This window comes from Hydra viridissima, unplaced genomic scaffold (genome assembly GCF_058129835.1).
Source record: "Hydra viridissima isolate aposymbiotic clone 2 unplaced genomic scaffold, HvirCarnegie_v1 scaffold_11, whole genome shotgun sequence".
NCBI classification, from domain to species: Eukaryota; Metazoa; Cnidaria; class Hydrozoa; order Anthoathecata; family Hydridae; genus Hydra; species Hydra viridissima.
Genome location: NW_028324310.1, coordinates 14130094 through 14155577, shown reverse-complemented (window position 1 = coordinate 14155577; position 25484 = coordinate 14130094). Strand labels below are relative to the sequence as shown.

Sequence of the window (25484 nt, the reverse complement as noted above, 5' to 3'; positions counted from 1 at the left end):
TGGAAACACTCTTCTGGTCTCATATTTATTAATTTAATCAAGTAGATTTACTTTTAATACCAACCAACTTATATTATAATTAAATACTAAATTTTATTAAGAAAGACATTAGTTTAAGACAGTTTTGTTATTTCATGTGTCAATAAAACCATAAGACTTATTTGTGCAAGTGAATAAATATAATACGTGTCTTAGGTTAAAAAAAAAAAAAACATTTTAGGGTAAAATGCTAACAGGGGGCTAGAAATAGTTTTGATTATTCATGATATTTCTTGAAACATATATTAGCGATGTCTTTTACATTATTTTTATTATTGAAGCAAATACCCCCCCCAGAAACTTTGACCATTTCTCTCTCTAACATATATAAAAGATTCTCGTAATAGAAAGTTCTTGTTCGCGTTTCATTTTCTGGTGAGCTAACAATTGTGAGCATTTTTATAAGCAGAACACGATGGCCAAACTGATGTTAGCTGTTTTTCTTGCTTTAGTTTTAGCATTTGGAAACTGTCTTGCCGAAGGTACGTATACATTTTAAGAAGAATTAACTTAAGCATGAAGCAAATATTGTTACATAAGTATATAGGTTGTTTTTTTTATTGAAATTTTGAAATCCTAATTATTAAGATTCAATAATAAAATGATTCTGTGTTATCTTCCGTTAAAATAATTTGTCAAATTTTTATACTGTTATATTCAATTTTTATATTCAATCTGTTAGAATGCAGAAATACTAATAAATGGTGTCATTATTTGACTCGCTATGGGGCTTGTAACTTTGATGAATATGCTAAAACTGTGTGCAAGAAAAGCTGCGGTTTATGCAATACCTCAACTTCGAAGGACAACTTAGCTCAAAATGTCATTTTATCTGACGAAAGTGGTAAGATAAATTTAGAAATTTATTTTCTCTCTTAAATTTCTAAAGACAGATTTAACTGTGATAAACAATTCAGTTGAAAAAATAAAATATTTAAATTAAATTAATTTTTTGTTATATATCGCTTATAGAATGCAAGGATACTAATGAATGGTGCCATTATTTAACTCGTTATGGCGGTTGTCATATTAGCAAGTATACACAAGATGTGTGCAAGAAATCATGTAACTTATGCAACAAAACAACCGATCAGAAAGAATGAGTTATCTATGTAAAACAACGTCACTGAATGTTAAAATGGTTCTGGAATCAGAAAGACTTTTCTAATTATAATTTCCCTTATAGACAAAGTTGTTATTTCTGCTCAACCCATATGCAAAAACATGACTGTTTAGAATTAGGAAAATAAATATTTTTACACGTTACATTCTACTAGAGTCTGTAATAGATAAACCGTTTCAAGTAACAAAGAATTCATACACGTAAAAAAATGTAACAGCTTTTACAAAAATTTTCTTAACTTTTGACCTGTAAAGAATGACACAATCTGCTCAATTTCTAACTTAACCGTAAGGTCAAAAGCTAAAAGCAATAATCTCAAAAGCTAAAAGCAATATTTTGGATAAACGCCTAGTCGTTGTCATTGATCTTACCTTGTCTTTAGGCGCGTAATCGGGTAGGAGAGCTTCATAACTGGCCTTAACTTAGGTAATTGGATTTGATTTCTAAGTAAGATACTAGTTCTGAGGGCTTTTTATTAGTTCTAAAGTGAGTTGAAGCATTTTTTACTAATATTTTTTAATTTTTCCAATTGTTTTGGTTATTTCGAGTAAAATATTTTGTTTTTACAAAAGTAAAGGAGAACCTTAATGAATGGGACGCATATTGAATGGCACAAACTCAGATTCTCATTGAAGCTTCGATATAAGGATATTCAAATTCTTGTAATAAAGAAAAAAGAAAAAATAGAAAAAAGAATTCAACAAATTGATTCATCATTTAATATTGTGCTATGACCTTAATGGGATTGGATGTTGATGTGTTTTCGAATGTAAAAGTAATTTTTATAAATATTTTTGTTTTCCTGATTTTGCATCAATTTTTGAACTTATGGAAAATAAAATTCCGTGCTTAAATAATGACGTTTTTGGTGTGACATTTTTGGATAAGGTGGTGCGCATATTGAATGAGACAAAATAATTCTTATTTAATGGGATTTGCTCATCAAGCTCTTCTGAAAAAAGGGAAAAAAGTAAATGCGTCGACTTAGCTCTTGTCACAAAAAAAGAACATATTTTAAGGCTCCCGTAAAAAAAACTATATTCGAGGAAAATATATTTTTTAATGTTCTTTAAGGTCAAGGAATTGAGATTCTTAAAATGTTAGTTGCATTTTTTATAGATTATTTTAGCAGTGGTTTATGTATTTAGTGGCGGACAGACCACTAGGTTAACTAGGCTGCAGCCTAAGGGCCCGTGATTTAGGGGGGCCCATGACATACCCGTGCGTCTTTCATCTATAATCTATTAGTTAGTTCAGGCTTTGATCATATGCGATAATCATGCGAACATTATCTTGTTTCTAAGTTGTGGGGCCCCTTGAAGAACTTCAGGCGGCTCTTGTGGCCCGGGCTACAGGGTAAGTTCCCCCTCTATCTATTCTTCTAAACAGTCCTGGCTGTAATTAATTATACGCTGCAGATCTATGCATTATTCTGAGATCACTGACGTGAGAGTGACGACATATCCGGGATTTTCAAGTGCTTTGTTAAAAACTGTGACCGCAGTGCGGTGTTTCGTTTAAAATTTAAACTGCTTAGTGTTTTGCTGTTACCAATATCAGTCTTTGATAAATTAAAGTTTGATATACAGTATTATACCGATTTTTTGTGAAGTTGCTAAAATGTCATATCATCATGAGTCAGGAGCTTTAAAGAGTCGTGAAGAAAACGTGTGATAGAAGCGTACACAGAAGTAATGTTAAAAACTGATGCACTAGAGTTAGACGCCGTGACTGATGCTACAACTAATAGAAAATCTGACGTTTATAAAGTGGATGAACATCCAACTGATTTTGCTTTGTGGTCAACAGCAGTTTCAGATGGAGATTGGCAAGCACGATATTACTCGAAGACATTTTTTACGATTGTGCACGGGCTTACCTTAACAGAATTTAATCGATCGTGGCTATGCTATTCGCCTTCCACGGGGAAGTATACCATTTCCATTCCCAGTTATTTTTAACGCAGAAAAATGCTTTTTGCAGTGATGGGTTCAATGGCTGGAAGAATGGCTCAGCCACTATCTGTGCGCATGAAAAGTCTACAGCCCACATAGCTGCCGTTCAGAGCACGAGAAACCTTTCAGTGGTTGCAGCTCGTATCGATGAAAAGATTGTCAAATAATTCAATGCGGAATGCCAATACTTCAGATTGGTATTAGAACATGTCGTTGAAGGAATAAAGTTTTTGGCTGAGCGCGGTTGAGGATTGCGTGGCCACACTGAGTTATTGGGATCTGCTTATAAAGTAATTTTTTGGGTATTCTGGAACTCATTGCCAAATTTGATTCTTTCTTAAGTGCACACTTGGAAAAGTACAAATCGATACAGCAGCATTATCAAAGGTAAGTTTCTTATTTGTCTTCAACAATTCGCAACGAAATCATAAACGTGATGGGCTAGTAACTATTGGACACTATTGTTCACCAAATTAAGCGTGCTAAGTACTACTCAGTATCTAAAGATAGCACACCAGATGCATGCAAGGTTGACCAATTAACTTGCATTGTTAGATATCTACCTGAAGACAGTTGCGTACCCAATGGCGTTTCCTCAAGTTTCTTGACATGAGTGGACATTCGAGTGACACTGCGAGTGAGATCTCAACAAGCCTTTTTACATTTTTAGAAAAAGTGGGTATTGACGTTACAAACTGTCGTGGTCAATCATATGATAATGTCAGTAACATGTCTTGAACTTACCATGGTGTTCAGGCAATAATAAAGGCACAGAATTCATATGCTGAATACATCCCGTGCTTTGCACATTCATTGAACTTGGCAGGAAATGAAGCAGCAAACTGTATTCCACAAGCATCATTTTACTTTGACATTATTCACAAACTTTACAATTTTATGAGTGCCTTAACGCATCGCTGATCTGTGCTTATGGATAACCTGGACCCAAGGCTTTGCAGTTGGGTTATTGTGAAATAAAAAATGCTTTGGAGAATATTAGAGACGATGCCTGCGAAAGAGCAGACACAAGACGCGAAAAGACGGTTTAGTTAAGAAGTTGAATCAGCTTGATTTTTGAATTTTGACTGAACTCTGGTCAAACTCAGTTTAAGAAATGAGTTTGAGTTGTTTGAACGTAAAGATTAGAAGCTTACTGTCAATAATAATAATAATAATAATAATAATAATAATAATAATAATAATAATAATAATAATAATAATAATAATAATAATAATAATAATAATAACAATAATGATAATAATAATAATAATAATAATAATAATAATAATAATAATAATAATAATAATAATAATAATAATAATAATAATAATAATAATAATAATAATAATAATAATAATAATAATAATAATAATAATAACAATAATAATGATAATAATAATGATAATGATAATAATAATGATAATGATAATAATGATAATGATAATAACAATAATAGTAATAATAATAACAATAATAATGATAATAATAATGATAATGATAATAATAATGATAATGATAATAATGATAATGATAATAAAAATAATAGTAATAATAATAACAATAATAATAATAACAATAACAATAATAATAATAACAATAATAATAATAATGATGATGATGATGATGATGATGATGATGATGATGATGATGATGATGATGATGATGATGATGATGATGATGATGATGATGATGATGATGATGATGATGATGATGATGATGATGATGATGATGATGATGATGATGATGATGATGATGATGATGATGATGATGATGATGATGATGATGATGATGATGATGATGATGATGATGATGATGATGATGATGATGATGATGATGATAAGAGCAATAATAATACTAATGATAATAATAAAATTTGCTTTTTCTAAAAATGCTTGAAAGGTGTAAAATATGGGAGGTTAAAAGTGTATGTGATGAAAATGTTTATAATTACTGTATGCATCGAACAGAAGGTTTGGGAATTGAGAAAGGTTTTTTAATATCTAAAAGCAGTGATCTATTATTATCATAATTAAAATTTTGTTAAAAAAAACATTAGTTTAGGACACAGTTTTGTTATTTCATGTGTCAATAAAACCATGAACAAATATAATACGTGTCTTAGGTTAAAAAAAAAAAAACATTTTAGGGTAAAATGCTAACAGGGGGCTAGAAATAGTTTTGATTATTCATGATATTTCTTGAAACATATATTAGCGATGTCTTTTACATTATTTTTATTATTGAAGCAAATACCCCCCCCCCCCCAGAAACTTTGACCATTTCTCTCTCTAACATATATAAAAGATTCTCGTAATAGAAAGTTCATGTTCGCGTTTCATTTTCTGGTGAGCTAACAATTGTGAGCATTTTTATAAGCAGAACACGATGGCCAAACTGATGTTAGCTGTTTTTCTTGCTTTAGTTTTAGCATTTGAAAACTGTCTTGCCGAAGGTACGTATACATTTTAAGAAGAATTAACTCAAGCATGAAGCAAATATTGTTACATAAGTATATAGGTTGTTTTTTTTATTGAAATTTTGAAATCCTAATTTTTAAGATTCAATAATAAAATGATTCTGTGTTATCTTCCGTTAAAATAATTTGTCAAATTTTTATACTGTTATATTCAATTTTTATATTCAATTTTTATATTCAATTTTTATATTCAATTTTTACATTCAATTTTAACATTCAATTTTTACATTCAATTTTTATATTCAATTTTTATATTCAATCTGTTAGAATGCAGAGATACTAATGAATGGTGTCATTATTTGACTCGCTATGGGGCTTGTAACTTTGATGAATATGCTAAAACTGTGTGCAAGAAAAGCTGCGGTTTATGCGATACCTCAACTTCGAACAACAACTTAGCTTAAGATGTTATTTTATCTGACAAAAGTGGTAAGATAAATTTAGAAATTTATTTTCTCTCTTAAATTTCTAAAGACAGATATATCTGTGATTAACAATTAGTTTAAAAAACAAGAAAATTTAAGTCATATTGATTTTTTTTTTGTTATATATCACTTATAGAATGCAAGGATACTAATGAATGGTGCCATTATTTAACTCGTTATGGCGGTTGTCATATTAGCAAGTATACACAAGATGTGTGCAAGAAATCATGTAACTTATGCAACAAAACAACCAATCAGAATGAATGAGTTATCTATGTAAAATAACGTCTTTAAATATTAAAATGGTTCTTAAATTCCTAAAGACTTTTCTAATTATAATTTCCCTATAGATAAATTTGATATTTTTGCTCATCCCACGCTCCAAAAATTATGATTGTTTATTATTAGTGGAATAAATACTTTCATACGTCATATACCACTACAGTTTGTAACAGATAAACAAATCATTTCAAATAATAAAAATTTCGTGCACAAAAAAGTACAATAGCTTTTATAAAATTGTTATACACTTTTGACAATTAAAGACACAATCTGCTGAACTTCTAACTTTATCGTGAGGTTTTCTCAAAAGTTAACAGCAAGAGTCATTGATCTTTAGGGGCGTAATGGGGTAGGAGAGCTTCAAAATTAGCTTTAACTTAGGTAATTGGATTTGATTTTTAATTAAGATATTTATTCTAAGGGCACTAGAGAAGGAAGAAAAGTGAATTGATAGATATTTAAATATTCTTTTTACTAAAATTAGACTTTTTTTTTTTAACATAAGAATTTTTTAATAAGCTTTGGTTATTTCGTGTGAATTTGTTATTTTTTTAAAAGTAAGCGAACGAAATTCTTTAAGCGAGTGGTTTAAAGTTTATGTCAATAAAAAAGAGTAAAATTGATTTTTCACAATTTACTCAAATAAAGTCGAATAAATCTACTGTTTAAGTGTAACCTACTGAGTTTGCAGAGTTTAACCGCATAAACTTGCTGGTCCAAAAGGTACACAGAATATGTACCTTTTGGACTAGCAAGGATGCACCATTTATGCTGAAGACAGTAAAATTTGGAAAATCTGATTTTGTGGTCTGGTTACTTTATCTTAAATGCTGCATAGAGTTCCTTCAGGTTATGCAAAATAAATTTTTTAGACATGTGTTTATATCGTCCAATGCTAATGTAGTTTTTTTGACCAGGCATTTGTCTTGAATACCCATCATTAAAGTAAAAAAGTTTTACAAGTTCTAAAACATCCTCATCATCATCATCATCAACATCCTGGCTGATTTGATGTTGTTTAACCACATGAAAGTATTCTATGACGCCATTTTGCTCATTTAATAACTTTGCCTTCTAAATTTTTCTTTTGGAAACGGAAAACTCTTTTGTTGCTTTTCTGAAAGACCAAAATTTTGGGTCTAATGTCAAAACTTGAAGTTGCTGCCATCTGTTAAAAACTTTATGTTTTTTTTTTATGCACCTAACAAGGTAGTCTAGATCATCAGATTTGGTTTAAATCTCCTTTGGAATTTCAACATTATCTACTGCACCAAGATCAAGTTCAGTGACATTCAAAACAGTTGCAATTTTTCTAGAGTGAGGGCGGCGTTTTTTTTTTTTAATTATTGGAATTAATTATTTATTGTTTTTCGTTCTTGCGTAAAGGGTAAGGGGGGGTTTGAGTTTAGTGTTATTTGGAAGGGTATATGGAGGTTGGGAACAAGGTTAGTGGTGTGGGGATTACTTGGTTAGGAAAGGGCGAGGTTTGGGGATAGTTTGGTTAGGAATGGGTAAGGTTAATCGTTAAAGGGCTAAGGTTCTATTTACCGTCCTCAGTATTCTCTGTTATATAATAAAACTCAATAAATTTTCCATTAATGTGTAGTGGTTAGCACTCTTATATTCATAACTTTTATATAATACAAATAATATTTTCTTAGACTTCTTGCAGTGTGCAATACTGTTTATATCAATTACTCCTCTTTTTTATATCTTCTTTTTATTACAAATATCTCTTCTTTAATAGAATCTTCTGATTATTCTCTTATAATCAATATTAAAAACTTCTTCTTTTCTTCTTTTATTCAACTGCTTATTCAACTGCTTATAAAACTATTTGTTCATCAAAGTACTTTTATTATTACAAAGTTCTCTCTCTTTTTAAAATTCTTCTTAAAACTTTCTTAAAACGTTCTCTTTAAAACTTCCACTTCTTTTCTTTTTCTCTTCCTCCAAAGAGAGACGACCGTACTCATCAATCGCTCTAATCTCTATCTCTAATCCTCTTTTTTTATTTTTATTTTTTGAGCTTTTTATAGTTTTTGCTTGTTTTCCAGATATTTTTTCATTTATTTATTTTTGCGGCAGGTTGATGAGTCTTCGCGTTTACATCTTTTCCCAGTTGTATTTAGTTTTTCTTACGCTTTATTGTTTATCGTTTACCGTGTTTACGTCTTTTCCGAGTTTTATTTAACTTTTCTTCTTACACTTTATCGTTTATGTGTCTCCGTGTTTACGTTTATTCCTAGTCGTATTTAACTTTTCTTCTTACGCTTTATCACTTATTTATGTGAAGAGTTGATGAATCATCTTGTGTACATTTTTTTTTATCGATCGTTTTTTTTTTTTTTTTTAATTCTCCCTTGTAACTTCTTCAACTTACTTTAACTTACTCTTCCATTTCTTCAACATTTTCTCCAACATTTCTTCTTCTTTCGTTTCTTAGAGGATTTGACTGAATGAATTTTTTTCTCCTTCTTTCATGCGAGACAATATCCCTCAAAATCGTCATAAAAACCAACCATTAATTTTGTAACAAAAATCAAAATTATTAATTCCGTAACGTTTTGGAATTTTCGCAGCAGAACTACAAAAACTAAAATAATTTCTATGCTTAATATATCACAGCTGATTTCTCATTACTATATTTAAACAACTAACAATATCCTGATAAAAAAAAAAGAATCTATTTTTAAACAATTTGCAACTTTAAATTGGGTTATTTTCTCTTTATGTATGAATTCATTACCCTCAAAAATAGTCAAATACCAATTTTCAGCCAATATCTTCCACTATAATTAGAATTATTCAGGAAAGGGAACCACTAAAATATCCATAATGGAGAACATGGGTCCAAAAATGCCATTTTTAGTCTTAAATTCAAAATAGCTTATCTTTATAATGGTTCTAAATACCAAAACTGGCTTTTTTTTTAAGGCGATTTAACATATTTTTTTTTATCTAAAAAAAATTCATACCCATGAGAGTTGGGAAACTCCAGGAATTAGTGAAAGTGTAACCCATAGTAAAGAAACAGAAAATTTGTCTTCGCCATTTTAAAATCAAGAAATGAATGTCATAAAACTCTTTTTGTGCTATTTCTTCTACAAATTTATATTCAGCACCCTCAAAAATGGCTACGTATAAATTTTCAGCTGTTTTCTTCTACTAAACTTTGAATTATTCAAAAAAAGTATGATACTACAGAATCCATCAGACGTGAATAAAAGATACGGCAGAGGTGAACAAAAGGTATGGGATTTTAGGCTAAATTTTGAAATATCATAACTTTTTAACCATTTGGAGTTGGGAGCTCAAATTTTGCATTTTTTTCATTTTTGATTGATAGGTACCACTGGTTAAAATTTAATAGAAATCTGAGGAAGTGAGTGGAAAATTTTAATTTTTTGTCCCACTTTTACATGGAATAACCCATATGTAAAGGTGCTACAAAAAAATTTCAAAAATTTAATGCAACTTTAGACCAAATATTTGGATAATTAAATAAATAGAAAAAAAACCTATTCAAAAATTATCTTGAAATCTGTTTGAAAAAAAGCTATACTTTAGAAGATTACGAAGAACAATGTAAAAGTTCATTTTAACCTAAATTTCATAAATTTCCTATTTTCTTAATCAGCTAAAGAAATGCGATATAAAATCAAAATGTAAAACCAGTTTAAATTAGAAGTTGTACAATATTATTAGATTCTATCAGACATTCTACCATCAATAGAAAACAATATTTTTATTATTGAAATAATTTTGTTTTATGGATTTTGTTCACTACCTGGCCTACTGTACCTGGCCAACTGTACCTGGACAACTGTAATGTGGTGAATAAAAATTTTTAAATACTTAAGTAGGACTTTTTCAAGTTTATCGTTCAAGTTTATTGCACTTATGTTCATTTTTAAGTATTTAGTAATACATTTAGACTCTTGAGATGCAGAATAAATGTGTAATAAATGTATAATGTATAAAGAGCTTCTTCAGTATAACAAGCACATAAATTGAGGCATCTTTGTCATGACAACGGCCTTGGTATTAGTCTTTAAATCCTTTGAACACGATCATACGAAACTGCTTTGAATAAAGTTTCAGAATGTTAGAAAATGACTCTGAAGCAACGATCACTTAAAGCCTTAGAATTGTAGAACATTTGGATATTCTTGGAAGATCAGAAAAAGCGCTGCTACAAATATCGCGAAATTGTCAAGTAAAATGAAAATGTTTTGAAAGGTTTTCAACTTAAATATGACTTATAGCCTGCTTTAGCATGTGTTAAATTTTAATCATTTTTTTTTGCTGTTAAGCAACTTTTATTTTTCATGAAAACTAAAAGTTTGAGAGAAATGAATCTGATGAATCTCAGTGAGTGGTTGATGATGAATCTCAGTACGTAACGGATGATTTTGCAGGAAGGAAGCGAGAAAAGTTAAAATGTAATTTTTTTTTTTTTTTACATAAAATTTTTTTTTCTTTTTTGTTTCTTAAAATCAATAATAATGAACGGTCGTTTTACAAATTTTTCTTTCATATGAAAAAAAATGAAAATAGTGACAATAATTGTTGCGGGTGCTTTGCTAAGATCAAGACATTAAATGCAACAATCGAAAGTTTATTTGTTAATGCCTCGCTTGCTCATACACCGAAAAAAGGTATTTTATTACATTTTTTTACATATCTTATTGTCAAAATTTCTCTTACAATAAATTCTTGTTTAGCAAAATACGGACTTGTACGTTCTTGTGAAGTAAAAATAAAAATACATGACCTAAACGTAATAATGAATAGTTGATTATGACTCAAAATGCTGAAAATGTTATAAAGAACAGCTTTGAAGAACAAAGCGTTTTTAATAAAAATGAATACTCTAATGAGGCATCAACAACTCCTCAGAAAAAACTGGAGTTACCTAATGTTAGTTCAAAAGTTTCTTGCAATAGTTTGTTTAAAAAGATTTTTATTGGTTTTAATGATTATGTTCATTGTGTTAAATGCAGCAACAGAACTGAAAACATAATTGCTTTTGTATGGTCTGCTTTGCTTTTTTTTGTTGGAGTTATATTTGCAGTGGCTCAGTACACTACCACTCTAAAGAGACTTTCATTTACAACAAATTATTGGGTCCTATTTGTTTTTTTAATGTTTTCTATTTTTGGAATGTCAGTTGCAATATTTTACAGAAATAACAAAAGATTTACAATTTCTTATGATGACTTTGATGATGAGACAGACAAAAGTAATGAAACATTGTCTCAATACCTGATTGGGTGTGGATATATATTTACTATTGGAAATTTATTACTGGATTTGTTTTCAATTGCAACTATTTTTCATTGCGGGTTCTTTGTCACATCACCAACAGACAAAGTACATTATGGGATTCAATTTCTTTTCCATGCTGCAAGAGCTGCATATATGCCATTGCAAATATTATTTGTACAAGTGAGTTCCCTTTTTTTTTAAATTAAATATAGTAAAAACTCTTTTTTTGTTTACTGGGATTGATATTCAAAATACATCTACAAATCATTAAGGTATTATTGATTTGTTTTTAGGTATTCAATGGTACAAAGATTCAAAGATCTTTTCAGTTTTTGTTCAAGTTACTCATTGTACAGATGATTTCTACAAACTTTTGTATTTGGTTTTCCCTGCTATGTCAAGAGACACGTATTTTTCAAAACTCAGATCTTCTTGAGCAAGGGGAATACATGTTGTTTAATTGTTCAACTAACCCTGATGATGATATGTTTAACACAGCCTCAAAAGTTAGTATTTACTTGGAGCCATTTGTTTTAGAATATGTTTTGCTTTTGTCTATGATGCTGTATTTTATGTACCCAATAAAAGTGTTTAGTAAAGAACCTGATAAGAGGAGAAAATATAATTATGGTGCTATTGACTTAGTTAAACGAGATGACTCAAAAGTTTATAAATCTGACCCAGGAACTCTTATGGGTATAATTGTTTCAACAGTTGTGCTGCTATCTTCCTGGAGTGTACAATATAATACTCATTTCTTGCAAAATTTGTTATTTAAGTACTTGACAGAGATAGTTGTTCATTTACTTGCTATAGTTGCAGCTGTTTGCATTACAAGAGAAATATGCAACTATCACTCCAAAGAAAATCCTGACCGTAAATATAAAATTGAAGATTATTTACTCTTAATAACTGGCCTATTAGGCTATTTACCATTCTTCATTGCTGTTATTTTTTCAATATCAAAACAGGTGGATTATAATAAGGACCAGTTTCCTAAATTAGTCAATAAAGATATTTTAGCTCATCAGTTGGAGATTCGTATTTTATTGGGTCTGTTAGCAGTAATTAATGTAGTTTCTGTTCTTGTGCAAATGTACTTCCTCATGACCTCTCGTTCTTATAAACGTGTTGCTTTTGGATATCGATATTACGATTCATCTATGGATATTTCAGATTGGAAGAAAGATTACCATAAACTTCGATCATCTGCTCGTATTGGCCAGTGGCTAATCTTCTTGTTTATTTTAAATGTAACTCTTTGGGTGAGTGACACTTTTTTTGGTGTGCAATACATGTTTCAGCGTTTTTACTGGATATCGGAGTATTATTGGGGTGAAAAAGTATGGTTATTTATACATAAGTTGTTGTATCCTTTGCTTATTTTTTATCGGTTTCATTCTGCTGTCATGATTGTTTCTATATGGATAAACTTCAGAGTTAAAAAGAAATTATTTTAATTTAAAGAAAAAATTAACTTATATCACGCTAAACAGTATATCTAAGAATGTAAATTTGTTTTATTGTTGTTTTTTTTAAAATGATTTTTATCTTTTTAAATAAATAATACAGTTATACAACACTACTTAATGTTTGTAAACACAATTAAGAGATGTTTTTTATAATCCAATTAAGAGAGGTTTTTTTTATAATTCAAAGGTAACTTTCGAGTATGTTTTTAAATAACTTTTCTTTTTTATATTCAGTTTTTTTTAGAAGTTTCACTTTTTGTTAAAGAGAAAAGTTTTGTTTTTTTACATTATAAATTCTTAATGGTTTAAATGATTCTTTTCAAACTGTTTTAGCATTTTCTGGTTATAGTATCAGAACATAATTTTGATTAGAATTTGAAATATTATAACGTGAGAATTAATCTTGAGTCAAAATAGTTCTCTATCGCTTAACAGACTTTCGTCTATGATTCATAATTATAATTTTTCACAAAAAACAAATTTTATATATTTTCATGAATAATTCTCGTTTCTAAAAGTTTAAATGTTAAACCTTGCTATAGCGTGATTTATACGACGATTTTAAAATTAAATCATTTAAAATTTCAAAAATATATTTTTAATAAGGTTAAAGTGTTTCACCTTGAAATGAGAAAAAAAAAAAACAAGAAACAAAGGGAAATTTGAACTAAAAAATTTTTAACGCAGGTTGTGGAAAAAAACAACATAAAAGTTCTAAAACACTCCTAAGCTATCCCTAATGCGTAACTCCTATTTTTATAATTGTGTTTCAAAAAGACCTGAACTTTTCTTCAACATACTAAAGATTGTTACAAGTTAGCAGTTTGAACTTCATGTCATAAAAACTCTGAAATAAATTTTCTGTTAAGATTTTTTTCTATTAAAAATTTTTACAAGGTAAAAAAATTTTGCTGATTCGTTTTATATTTAAATAAATCACCTTTAAATCATAAATAGTTTGTCATGACACAATTTCGATTTTTCTCAAGTGAAAACAATTGACATTTAAACGATTCAAGACCTGTTTAACGTTAAAGTTGGGTATATTTTATTTCAAGTGTTTTCACATAGCTTACTATGAGTCTTCCGAAATAAAAAAAAAAGCTTATTGTTTTCATGGGAACAATGATTGACAAATTCATAAAATCGCTTCAAAATAATGATTTAGGCCTAATATAATTTTTTCAGACAACACGTGTAAATATCCGGACTGTTAAGGACACCAATATATTTTCAAAACAACATTTGAATGTCTTTTTCTAGAAGTTATAAATTTCGTTAATTGAATTGAACGAAAACGATGATTCCAGTTGATGAATTGCAGTATTCTGCCAAATATGACGATGGAGAGTATGAATATAGGTAGAAATTTTTAAGTATGTTTTTTTATCATAAGAAATAATGTGGTCATATTTCTGCTCGAAGATATTAACTAATCTAGTAACATTTCGGTACAACTTGATTTAGTCGGGTGACTTTTACCACCCACTTACATTTGTTTTAAAAATAAGGGATATCTGATAAAGTATAATGTAGTTTGATATTTGAAATAAATGTTAAAAGAACTTTATTGGATGAGTTAGAAATCACATGATGCAACAACATTATTGGTAATACCTTGCAGTATATTTTTATACCAGTTGGTAACAATAACCATGCAATAGAATTCTTAAAAAGTTTACTGGATCTTTAGTACTGGATCTTTTAATTTTCTTATCTAAAACTAGTTAATAGTAAATAAAACTGGGCAACAATTTAATGAGATTGAAAGTAGGGCTGTAAAACAGGTTTACTAATAATTTCATATGGTCTTCTAGTTATGAACAGAAATAGATAAAGCAGCAGGGGTTGAAAGTACAAAAGCTAAGTCAGTAAGTCACAAAAATATTTAAATGTTGGCTCTAAGCCTCCATAATTTTTTCAAAAGTAAAGTTAAGTATATTTATACATTTTCAGGAAAAACTGATCTTTAGCAATTTGTAAAACAAATAAGATTAAGCACTTCAGTTTTTTTATACAAATCTAGTTTATATCTTTTTTTTTTCTAACAAACTCAACTTGATGTAGGTAGGAAACAGGGTAGAGTTTAGTACATTGTTAAGTACATAGCTAAAGAAATTCCATTGTCCAAATTTCAAAAAGAAATTTTTAATGTCATGGATGTAAATAGGTTGAACTATAAAACATAAACTTCTGTGTGGCAGTTCTGGTCAATATTTGCTATGGAATGTAGCTCAATGTTGATGTTAATCAAAAGTTAATCTAGCCAGTTTTTACTAATGGTTGTACATGACAGATTATTAACAAAATTTTTTTCTGTCAACATTTTTGTGTGGTTATTTTTTTTTTGCTTTTTTATTTAACAATAAAGGTGCATGCTTTTTTTAATATAGAAATTAATATTTATTGAGAATATTTCAAGAAACTTTTGAAACTGATCTAGTGATATAATTTACAGTTTTTCATAGATAAGTAAAGTTTATGTAAATGACCTTACCCTTAAACTAAGTCATTTCGAGAGAATATTGACAAAATTTAACTTTTGATTATTTTTTTTAAAGTAATATTAGATTATTTTGATTCCAAATGCTAGCACATTAAAATTTACCACTAAAAATTAATATCTTGTGTAATAAACTTTACTACACAAGGCTTCCATCAACTTTTGCATAGTAGATATTCTATGCAAGTTCTCATATTTTTTTAAATATTCCATCTCTCTTCTTTAAAATTTTCATAATACCACTTTATCAGGCAGATATTTGGACTTTTAAGAATAGAAAAATTTTGATTTTAATTAAAAGTTGCTTCTTTATGTACATTTTGGTGTTAGCAGTGATAAAAAGTTTGCTTTTGTTTTTACATTGAAGTAGCCTGACAAATGAAGATTTTCCTTGAAATATTTTTTTGTCTCAATATTTAACTGCTGTAATATTATCTATAGTAATAGCTGTGAAAGTCCTTTGAAACTTTTGTTAATCTAAGTTTTATTTAGTATCTATAAGATAAATCATGTTTGGCTTTATTGGTATATTTGTACTTGTTCCTGAGCCTTTAATAGTTTCTGCCATAGTCATGGGTCTATCTGATGATAATTTAATGATATAGCTTTTATTAACATATCTCCAACATCTAAACAATGTTTGACAATGAAGTTTCTTAAAGCAATCACATAGAGTTGTAAGTTTTTGGGCTGTAAATGCAGAATATTTTGTGCGGTTGTGCAAAGTTTTTTCTCAACCTTTCTTTGTTAGGACATAGTAAAAAATGATTTTTTATATAAAATACCAATAAAAATATTTATATGAAACTTTTAATGCTATTTTATTCTTATGTCTAATAATGAAGTTTTTTTAGACATGTAATCATTCCACGAAAATATGTTGACCTAATACCAAAAACACAATTAATGACAGAAACAGAGTGGCGAAATATTGGTATTCAGCAATCTCCTGGATGGATTCATTATATGTTTCATGCACCTGGTTTGTTACTAAGCTTACTTAGTTTATCTCCTGTTTTTGGCTGAACTTAAAATGGTTACTTTTTTTACTAGATATATTTTTATAGATGTTAAAGGAAAAATTAATATGAAAAAGTTAATTACAGTCCTTTTTTTTTAATAACTCTTTTCTGTAAATAGTGCCCCACTTTTGTTGTAGAACCACATGTGCTTTTGTTTCGAAGAAAACTAAGTAACGCACCCCTAACGAATGCAACAAATCGCATGAGATGAGTTAAAAACAAGATGACCATAGATAAAGTTAAATATTGGCTTCCTTCCTAATACTTGTAAAGATGTTGTATATACTCATGGTGACCTGGATGTGGATATTTTCTTTATATTTTACTGTATATTTCCAACCTTTTTAATGGTTTCATATGCATTTGAAAGATAGTTGAGTTAATTTTTATTGTTGAATAACTGGTCAACACTTGGTTACTTTTATCATTAAATTTATTAGTTGTTGTTGTTGTTGTTTTGTTTTTTTCAATTGCAAATACAAAAAATTTAAATGTTAGTAAAGCAAAATAGTATACAGTTCTTAAAATAAGTAGTGATGTGTGCTTAGCGTAGACTTTTATTCTAAAAATAGTTCATAAAGTCTTCTTACTTATTCTTATCCTTGTCCTTTTAATTGTACCAAGATTATTTATTCGTAAAAGTCTAAACATTCAAACTTCTACTCGAATTGTATATGAAAAACTTTACCATTTTTTTGAATGGTAGTTAATTGAATGAAATCAGAAATTAGATCTTATTGATTTTTACTTCTGGCAACAATCTGGTAACATCTCTGGTTCAAAATCATGTATTTGCTAAAGACTGCATTTTTCATCCTATAGCTGTTTCCTGTATTTTTCATGAAATTAACTCTGTTATTCAATTTTCCAGCTGCTATTCTTGTTTAAAATTTATCCCCTTTTCCCCTTCCTCCTCCTCCCTTAAAATTTGCTATTCCCCTCGATTTAAAAGGTCCAGGTAAGTTACAGTCTTGAATAAAGAATTTAAGACCTCAAACATTTAATGTCATTTTTCTAAAAGATAAAACCTCACAAATTTTATTCTCAACTAAATCATAGTAAGGAAAAAACAAAAAAACATTTGAAGTGATAATATATATATATATATATATATATATATATATATATATATATATATATATATATATATATATATATATATATATATATATATATATATATATATATATATATATGAAGACTCCACGGGAAGAAACGGCAGGGTCACATTTTTTCATTTTGAGATAAATCATTATTAAACTTTTAAACCTTTATAAGTTTCGAAGTTTTAGGAAAATTTAGAAAAACTTTAAATATGCATCAAATCATTTATTTGATTTGAATTCAAATACAAAATATGCTATTATGGTTAGTAAAGCTAGAAAGTGTAAAAAGTCGAAACTTTCAAAATGTGACCCTGCCGTTTCTTCCCGTGGAGTCTTCATTTCCTTTTATTCTTAAAATTTTTCTCTCTTGTGATATCGGAATAAAGTTTCCCATTTATTTTCTCAAAGTATATCATGATTAAATTCAATCCCAAAGTATTAAACTAGCAATTTGTTGGTGTTAAAACCAAGCATATGAATTTATTTGTTACGGATGGTCACTGAAGATCCGCACAAAGCTTAAAGGATCATAATTTCCTTATATTTTTATATTTTTTGTAAGTAAAAAAAGTATTTTATAAGAATTTTTTATTTTTATAACGCAATATTCAATTCCATTTTATCACTTCATCGGCAAAATATAGTTTATATTCACTAAAATATCACTTTGCGAGATAATTGTATTGAGCAATATTACGTAAAGACCAGCTACGTAAAATTTGAGCACTTTTTACCGGGAAATTTTTAAAATAAAACATCAGTCCAAAATTTCGGTTTATGTCTGACACGGTCAGTTTAAGTTTTAGTGCATCCTACCGTTTCTTGGATGACGTTGGGGTCAATTTTGGTCAGACAATGCTGAATTCTTTTTTTTAGTTGTTGGAGTGTTCTTGCTTTTCAATTATTCCTATGTGTTTTCAGTGGTGATAAAAAATTCTCAGCTGGCCTGCAATTTTCAATTGTGTGTGCATTCTGGTAAATTTGGTGGATAATCTTTTTTTGTTACAATTTCAATGTTTTCAGCCTTAAGCTTTGGTTCAATACGCTTTCGTCATATTGGGAAGATTAAACAAATTTTTGTGCGGATTTCTAGTGATCACCCGTTAAGAGATGATTTACGACAAAAATTAGCTTCGAACCCATGATTTTGTATCTTGATTTGAAACACGCAAGTACATTCTTCCCTTTGATTTTTAACAATTTTTATTCTATAAAAAAATACGTTAAATTCCATGTATTACACTGGCCTGGAAAAATTAATTTTAGGAAAATTTGTCTGAGAAGTTTTTAACTTTTGGCTTTAATTTCAAAAAAGAACATGGATTTTTTGCCAGGCGTCAGGGATTTTCATTTTTAAAAAACTATTTTTTTATGAAAAAAATAGCATGAAAAGTTGAGGGCAACTATATTTTTTCAAAAATTTAGACATGATTTAAAAATTTATACATTATATGAGATTTTTGCTCTCACATTTAAAAATCTTGTATTAAATTTTTACTTTCATTATGAAATTTTTCTCCTCAATAACAATACCGATAAATAAAAAATCACAAAAATCAGAAAAAAACTCGTGAACTCAAAACAAGTAAAAGAACTAGATATTTAACCATTAATCACAACATCAAAGTGGGCTCCAGTTAAGTTGTCTAGAAATAAAGAATACTCGTTCAACTTATTGACCCTTAAACTGTATGGGTAGGTCATTCTTTTTTTGCTCCATTACTACTGTATACTTGGATATCTAACCTCGGTGATAATAAAAGAAAAAGCCCTAAAAAAGAAGTCTCCGTTTTCTTTGATTCTATGAAGTCGCTTCGGACCAAAAGAGTCAGGCTGATGCGTTTTACGGAGATCTTTTTGTTTCTTAATTCTAAACTTTATTGCAACTGGTTTTCTCATATCAAAAGATGCAAATTTTTTTTTGTCATACTTTCATAAAAAGCATTCACACTGCTTTCATGCTGAGTTATGTTATCTGCGTTGCTTGATTCATCATCTTTGATTACAGGTTTACTTTTGATATTGTACTGATTTGAAAATTTGTTCATGATTTATTGTATTTTGTCATTTTTTACGGTTTTCTTTTTGTTCATCGACAAGCTTATTAGGTTACACTTCTCTTTCAAAAGGCGTGGCGTTACGAGCTTTCTACTTTTTCAATCATCACGACTATGATTTTGTAATAACACTTTTGTTCCAATAGCAATACTATTCTTTGAACATTATGCTGAAATAATTTATTAGATCAATCAGATATTTATAACCATTCTAATAAAAAAATTTCAACACTTTCCGATTTTTTTTTGCGCTTTTTTATTTAAGAATAACTGCTGGTTACTACTGGTCTGGTTCATGAGCCATATTTGTGATTATTCAAAAGAAAAAAAAGATTAAAAAATTAGGGTATTTCTTAGTCAAACCATTTAAATTATAATAGTATTATTAATAGATATTTACGCGCACATAAAAAAAAAAAAATAGTTTAAGGGGTATAAAAACATAACGTTTTATTTAAGATTTAGTTAAGGCTTTAAATTAAGATTTAATTTATTAAAAAGGTTTAATTTATGACTTAAAAAAATGCATGCCAGTACAGTTCTCATGTACTTAAACGTTGTCAGTTTTTTGAAGTAAATAAATTTTTTTTTCTTGTCAAAATATTTCACTTAAAAAAAAATACCACTTATGAAGTGTCGACTTAAAGCCGAAATGTGTTGTTTATTCTTTTAAAATGGCGGCCAATACAGCGCATGTGAAACAAGTTTTTGTTCACCCTGTAGCCCTCTTTGCTATTGTTGATAGTTATGAAAGAAGAAGCGAGGAAGCTAAGAGAGTTGTTGGTACGCTGTTGGGTACAGTTTCAAACAATTTTGTTGAAATAAAAAACTGTTTTACTGTTCCTCATGTTGAAACTCAAGTAGAGGTAAATAATCTTTCTAAAAGAAATTGCTGGCTAATTAGATACCGATAATGATTCAGGTGCTGCAGAAAGTACCCATAGTCTGTACATTAAATTTATTTACTCTACTTTAAAGCAAGTTTACATGTAGTTTATATTTAATTGTTAATATTTATATTAACAATTAAATCAAATTTTTAAAGCCTAAGAGTTTTTATTAGTTGGGTTCTATCATCATCGTGAATTTATATTAATAAGTTTTTTAAAAAAGCTAAGCTAATCTTTTTTTGTTTCAAACTGAGACCTTTTTTAGGTTGCATTTGATAAAGAATATGCAAGTTCTATGAGAGAACTGTACAAATGTGCATCACCTTCTGAAGAAGTAGTTGGCTGGTATAATTTTATAAAAATTTTTTTTGAATCTTTTCAAAAGTAAAGCTCTTCTAAAGGATAACTTTTTAAAAAGCATTATTGAGTTTGCTTCTTAGTTTTTTCATGGTTTCTGTACATATCAAGTGCACATGACCTTGTGGAATGCTTACTGATAAGAATGAATTCATTTTTGTAAACTCAAACTATTAACTCAATGATTGCTTTTTAAGAAATTTCCAATACTGAACTGGTTATTATTAAGAAATTTTAAATATTAAGAAAATGAGGTGTGATATGTTTTATAAGAACTTTAATGACATGCAAGACAAAGATCTGATATAGAACTTTATTAACTAGCATAACACACAATAATGACCTACAAATGTAAACAATGATAAGTGTTGACATGGTAAAACAAATATTTTTACCAACTTGAAAAAGAAATCAGAAGTATTAGGGTACCTTACATATAACTATAAAACAAATAAAAAAGATTGAGTTTAGTTGTAGGCAATTAAAGAGGAAAAAAGTATGAATAATCCATCAGTCAGTTTTTTAGTTTTGAGACAGTACTTTCTGTCATTTATTCATAAGGCTCAAAATCTAAGTATATAAAGATAAACCTAGAACTTTATATGTAGGGTGTAGTTTGAACAAGAGAAAGGTCTAAAAACTTTTTTTTTTTTTCAATTTTTTGTTAAATTTACTTGGAAAGAAAAAATTTAACATAGATATAGTTTATGGGTTTATCTCCCAAATGTGAATTTAGTTTATCTCCCAAATGTGAATTTTCTATTTTGTCACTGTCATTCATAGAGAATACAAAGTTAACACTAAGGACATGACAATGGGAGAAGGCTAAAAGATGAAAGAATAAAGCAATAGAATTTTGATGTTGTGGCATTCATAAGAGAGACACTAATGACATTTTTAATTTTTTAATAAGGACTAAAGTAAAAATATTTAATAACATCTTTGCATTCATTCTTTAAATATGTGATTGCAATACTTATTTTGAATTTTCACACAAAATTTCCTAGGTTTGCAACAAGTAATGAAGTAACAGGTCACTCAACATTAATTCATGAGTATTATGCAATCGAATGTGATAACCCGATTCATCTAACAGTTGATACCCAACTTAAAACAGGAAGAATGTCTGTAAAGGCATACACCAGGTAAAGGAAAAGGTTTATGCGCATATCTCAAATCAAATTATTTTTAAAATCTGGAAGTTTAATTACAATAGATACATATTTAATTGATAGTAAAATTCATTTGGTAAAAATTGCAGATAATTCATATAACTTTTTTCCAGTTCTCCTATTGGTGTGCCAGGTGGGACCATGGGTACCATTTTCACCCCTATACCTTGCCAATATAAATTTTATGAAACTGAACTTGTTGCTGGTAAGTTAAACTAAAAAATATTTTTCAATAAATTAACTTTAACAATCTCAGTCTACTAAATTTATAAAAGAAATTCAAACAATGTCACTAACAGTAAAATGAATTGGTTTTGTTATGTTATTTATTTTTTTAGTAAAAACGTTTGCAAAAAATAAGGGTGGTTCAAAGAAACCTCTTTCATTGCTGAATAGTGTAGGACACATTTCAAAGTAATCACTTAATAATTGTTTTTTTTGTATATGCAACTATTTGTATTAAGTAGAAATGAGTAGCCAATGAAATCAAACTCTTTAAATCAGCCTAAAACATTTTTCTACCTCTCTGTGTTTAGATCAGCAGATGTTTTACTGGAACGACTCAAAGAAGTTTTAGCATATGTAAACGATGTTCTGGTAGGCTAAAAGTTTTATAACTGATTTTACAAAAAATTTATGAAGAATTTTGATGAATGGAATAGTTCAAAATGTCTTAAAAATGGAGGTAAAAAATCATGCAGGTAAATGTTGTGCGTTTCAAGATAAAAACTGCTTTGATTTTCTCTATTGTTTTAACCATCAGAATGGTTTGAAGCCTGCAAATAATGAAATTGGTCAAAAATTGATGAGTGTTGTTGGCTCTGTCCCTCAAATGGATCCTCTGCAGCTTGAAAAGATGATGAACAATAACATGCAGGTACAAAAACTATTTTATTAAAAATTATTTTGTTTAACTTTATACTAAGTTTTAAAATTGTTTTGTATTTCATTTCAATCAAATTTTCTTTTAGGACTTACTCATGGTACTGTACCTTGCCAGTTTAACCAAGTCACAACTTGCTGTTGCTACGAAACTGAACAGCATCTTGTAAAGTAATATTTGAGATATATTTATAAACATGATGGGCTGTTTAAATGACAGTGACTTAAGAAAGCAACATGATTAATTGATTTTCTTGGATATTTCTAGTAGAAATTTGCAGAAGGGTCAAACCCCATTTAGTATCAGAAATAATGTTAACTATTTTAAAATAGTATAAAAAGTGATTAGTGTAATAAAAACTAACACTAACCAATTGGTAAAAGATATTTCTTGACTGTAGCAAATAAGATACACAAAATTTATGTCTGTGTAGCTTTCTGAAAAAATTCAATGCACAACTTCAGAAAGGTTTTTAGATTCTACAGTTGCCTCATATTTAGACCCATGTATTTATAAAATATTAAACTGTTTTTTTCAAGTAAAATTTAAAATGACCGAGATATTGATTTTTTTTTTTTTTTTTTTTTTTTTTGCTGATGATAGCAAAAACAGTTCCAGGATGATGTACAAAATTAAAAAATATAACTTATGTATTAAGTTAAAACCAGCAATTTAATTTAGAGGCCTTTTGATTGGATGTTTTTTTCAAATAATTATTAACTTGTTAATTTTTTTTTTGCGCAAATTATCATTGAATAGTATTTAAATGACAAATATTCAACAACATATTATAACAATATACTCAACAAAAAATATATAACAAATATACTCAACAAAATATATATATAATAGCAATATACTTAACAAAATATATATGTAATAACAATATACTTAACAATTATTTAAATGATACAGCTAAAATATATTTTTCAAAAGGAAACAGAATTTTAGCGATTGTGATTCGATTTGGTCAACTTTAGTAAATAAATAGTGAATTAAACTGTAAAAATGGCTTAAAAAAAAAAAAAGTGGATCAGACAAAGAAATTGGAAAATTATTTGTTTACTAAAAGGAATGATAATGTACCCAAGAGCAAAAAAGGAATAACAATGTAACTGAGCAAAAAAAGTCTGTGCATCAGAGAAATAATTGAGAATAATAATGATAAAATATTAGGCTACAAACACTGTGATTCACTAAGGCCCATGAGTTTACAAAGCATAACGTGTGAGATATGTTAACAAGGTCTGTTTACCAACACATGCCTAAATGTCTTTTAGACCATTTAAAGGTTTCCCAAGTCAATTACTTACAAATGGAGGCTTAAATGAGACTAACATTTCCTTAAAGCGGCTGAATTTAAAACCAACTAAGTCTGCTAACTGTTTGACACATTATGAGGAAGCTAATTTTAATTGGAAATCTAGACAAGATGCCATTTGTAACAATATAACCACCCAAAATCAGCCATTTAACATTTTACACACAAACAAAAATGAAAAGACCCAAAACAATGGACCCAATAAGAAAAGCTAAAAACATATCAAGGCTAAGGGAGAGCTCAGATTGCGAGAAGCTTACTAAAGAGGTAGAGGTGGGAAAGACAATTTATAGTCATTTAGTGCAAAGCACTGACCAAAAATACTAAAGCATTAAGGAAAGACCTAAATTTCAGTAATGTTGGTCTAACAATTTTAAATTGCGCAATCAAAGTATTAACTCTTTAAACAGATATAATTGGAACATTTCTCAAACTGATTCTTTCATGCATCAGACTGCTCAGGAGTTCAAGAATTTCTTTAAAATACAATTTTATTTAGAAAACCTTTTTTAATAACAGAACTGACTACAGAAAGTGATGTGAGCGTGTGGATCTTTTTGACTAGGTAATGATATTCAGGATTTTTTTCTATACCAGCCTCCTATTTGCTATGAAGCTAGCGTTATGATATCAGAGATGACATGATCATAGACTTATTATTTGGTTGGGAAAACCAGCTGGTACCTGGTTTTCATCCTGAATCTAAGAAAGAAAATATATGGTCTTGGATTTCTAATGGTAAATTAGTGGATCTTCATCACAGTTTCAAATTTTTCAAGGAATTTGTCTTAAAAATCAATATATAAACGATTATGTAGAGAGAATTATCCATCTAGTTCAAGACTTCATGCCAAATAGCTACATTTGAAGTTAGAGACAACACACCATGATAGTCAAGGATAGCAGAAAGTTGATGGGAGAATGCTGATGAAGGAATTAAACAAGTTGTGAGTTCTACGTAATACACATAAGGCAATAAGCATAAAGCTATTATTAAGTAAATCTTTTTTTTTCAAATTTGTTTAAAAATGATTGCAAATCGGATATTTATTGAAAAATGAAAATCTAAGCTTTCCATAGATTTAGAGACGTAACTTTTGTGTGTTAAAAAATGTATTTTTTGGGACAA

General features: G+C 28.7%; 3 protein-coding genes and 1 pseudogene across 4 annotated transcripts; all 4 read left to right on the top strand.

Annotated features, from left to right (window-relative positions):
• Nucleotides 1-258: 258 nt before the first annotated feature.
• LOC149882334 (uncharacterized) lies at nucleotides 259-6333 on the top strand (annotated as a pseudogene). Its single transcript, XR_016445045.1, has 4 exons — nucleotides 259-521; nucleotides 722-883; nucleotides 5862-6023; nucleotides 6156-6333. The product of XR_016445045.1 is annotated as an uncharacterized LOC149882334 (transcript).
• Nucleotides 6334-10927: 4594 nt separating this feature from the next.
• On the top strand, nucleotides 10928-13635 carry LOC145191443 (uncharacterized). The gene is made up of 2 exons (XM_080068548.2): nucleotides 10928-11752; nucleotides 11866-13635. The coding sequence occupies exons 1-2, from the start codon at nucleotides 11105-11107 to the stop codon at nucleotides 13030-13032; spliced, it is 1815 nt and encodes a 604-aa protein (XP_079924674.2). The 5' UTR covers nucleotides 10928-11104; the 3' UTR covers nucleotides 13033-13635.
• Nucleotides 13636-14253: 618 nt separating this feature from the next.
• LOC145191497 (cyclin-dependent kinases regulatory subunit-like) lies at nucleotides 14254-17020 on the top strand. Its single transcript, XM_090067310.1, has 3 exons — nucleotides 14254-14406; nucleotides 16402-16529; nucleotides 16707-17020. The coding sequence occupies exons 1-3, from the start codon at nucleotides 14345-14347 to the stop codon at nucleotides 16778-16780; spliced, it is 264 nt and encodes an 87-aa protein (XP_089923436.1). The 5' UTR covers nucleotides 14254-14344; the 3' UTR covers nucleotides 16781-17020.
• A 3341-nt stretch (nucleotides 17021-20361) lies between these two features.
• LOC145191658 (eukaryotic translation initiation factor 3 subunit F-like) lies at nucleotides 20362-23234 on the top strand. Its single transcript, XM_080068807.2, has 8 exons — nucleotides 20362-20598; nucleotides 20888-20967; nucleotides 21987-22124; nucleotides 22265-22356; nucleotides 22490-22565; nucleotides 22688-22748; nucleotides 22915-23028; nucleotides 23123-23234. Exons 1-8 carry the CDS (start codon nucleotides 20407-20409, stop codon nucleotides 23201-23203), a joined length of 834 nt encoding a protein of 277 aa, XP_079924933.2. The 5' UTR covers nucleotides 20362-20406; the 3' UTR covers nucleotides 23204-23234.
• The last annotated feature ends 2250 nt before the right edge of the window (nucleotides 23235-25484 follow it).

Excerpts from the sequence above, each read along its gene's own strand:
- LOC145191497 (XM_090067310.1), top strand. The coding sequence starts at position 14,345 with ATGATTCCAGTTGATGAATTGCAGTATTCTGCCAAATATGACGATGGA. Across the intron at positions 14,407-16,401 it reads GATGGAGAGTATGAATATAG|ACATGTAATCATTCCACGAA; the intron begins GTAGAAATTTTT and ends AAGTTTTTTTAG. Across the intron at positions 16,530-16,706 it reads TTATATGTTTCATGCACCTG|AACCACATGTGCTTTTGTTT; the intron begins GTTTGTTACTAA and ends CTTTTGTTGTAG.
- LOC145191658 (XM_080068807.2), top strand. The coding sequence starts at position 20,407 with ATGGCGGCCAATACAGCGCATGTGAAACAAGTTTTTGTTCACCCTGTA. Across the intron at positions 22,125-22,264 it reads TCTGTAAAGGCATACACCAG|TTCTCCTATTGGTGTGCCAG; the intron begins GTAAAGGAAAAG and ends ACTTTTTTCCAG. Across the intron at positions 22,566-22,687 it reads AGTGTAGGACACATTTCAAA|ATCAGCAGATGTTTTACTGG; the intron begins GTAATCACTTAA and ends CTCTGTGTTTAG.
- LOC145191443 (XM_080068548.2), top strand. The coding sequence starts at position 11,105 with ATGACTCAAAATGCTGAAAATGTTATAAAGAACAGCTTTGAAGAACAA. Across the intron at positions 11,753-11,865 it reads TGCAAATATTATTTGTACAA|GTATTCAATGGTACAAAGAT; the intron begins GTGAGTTCCCTT and ends ATTTGTTTTTAG.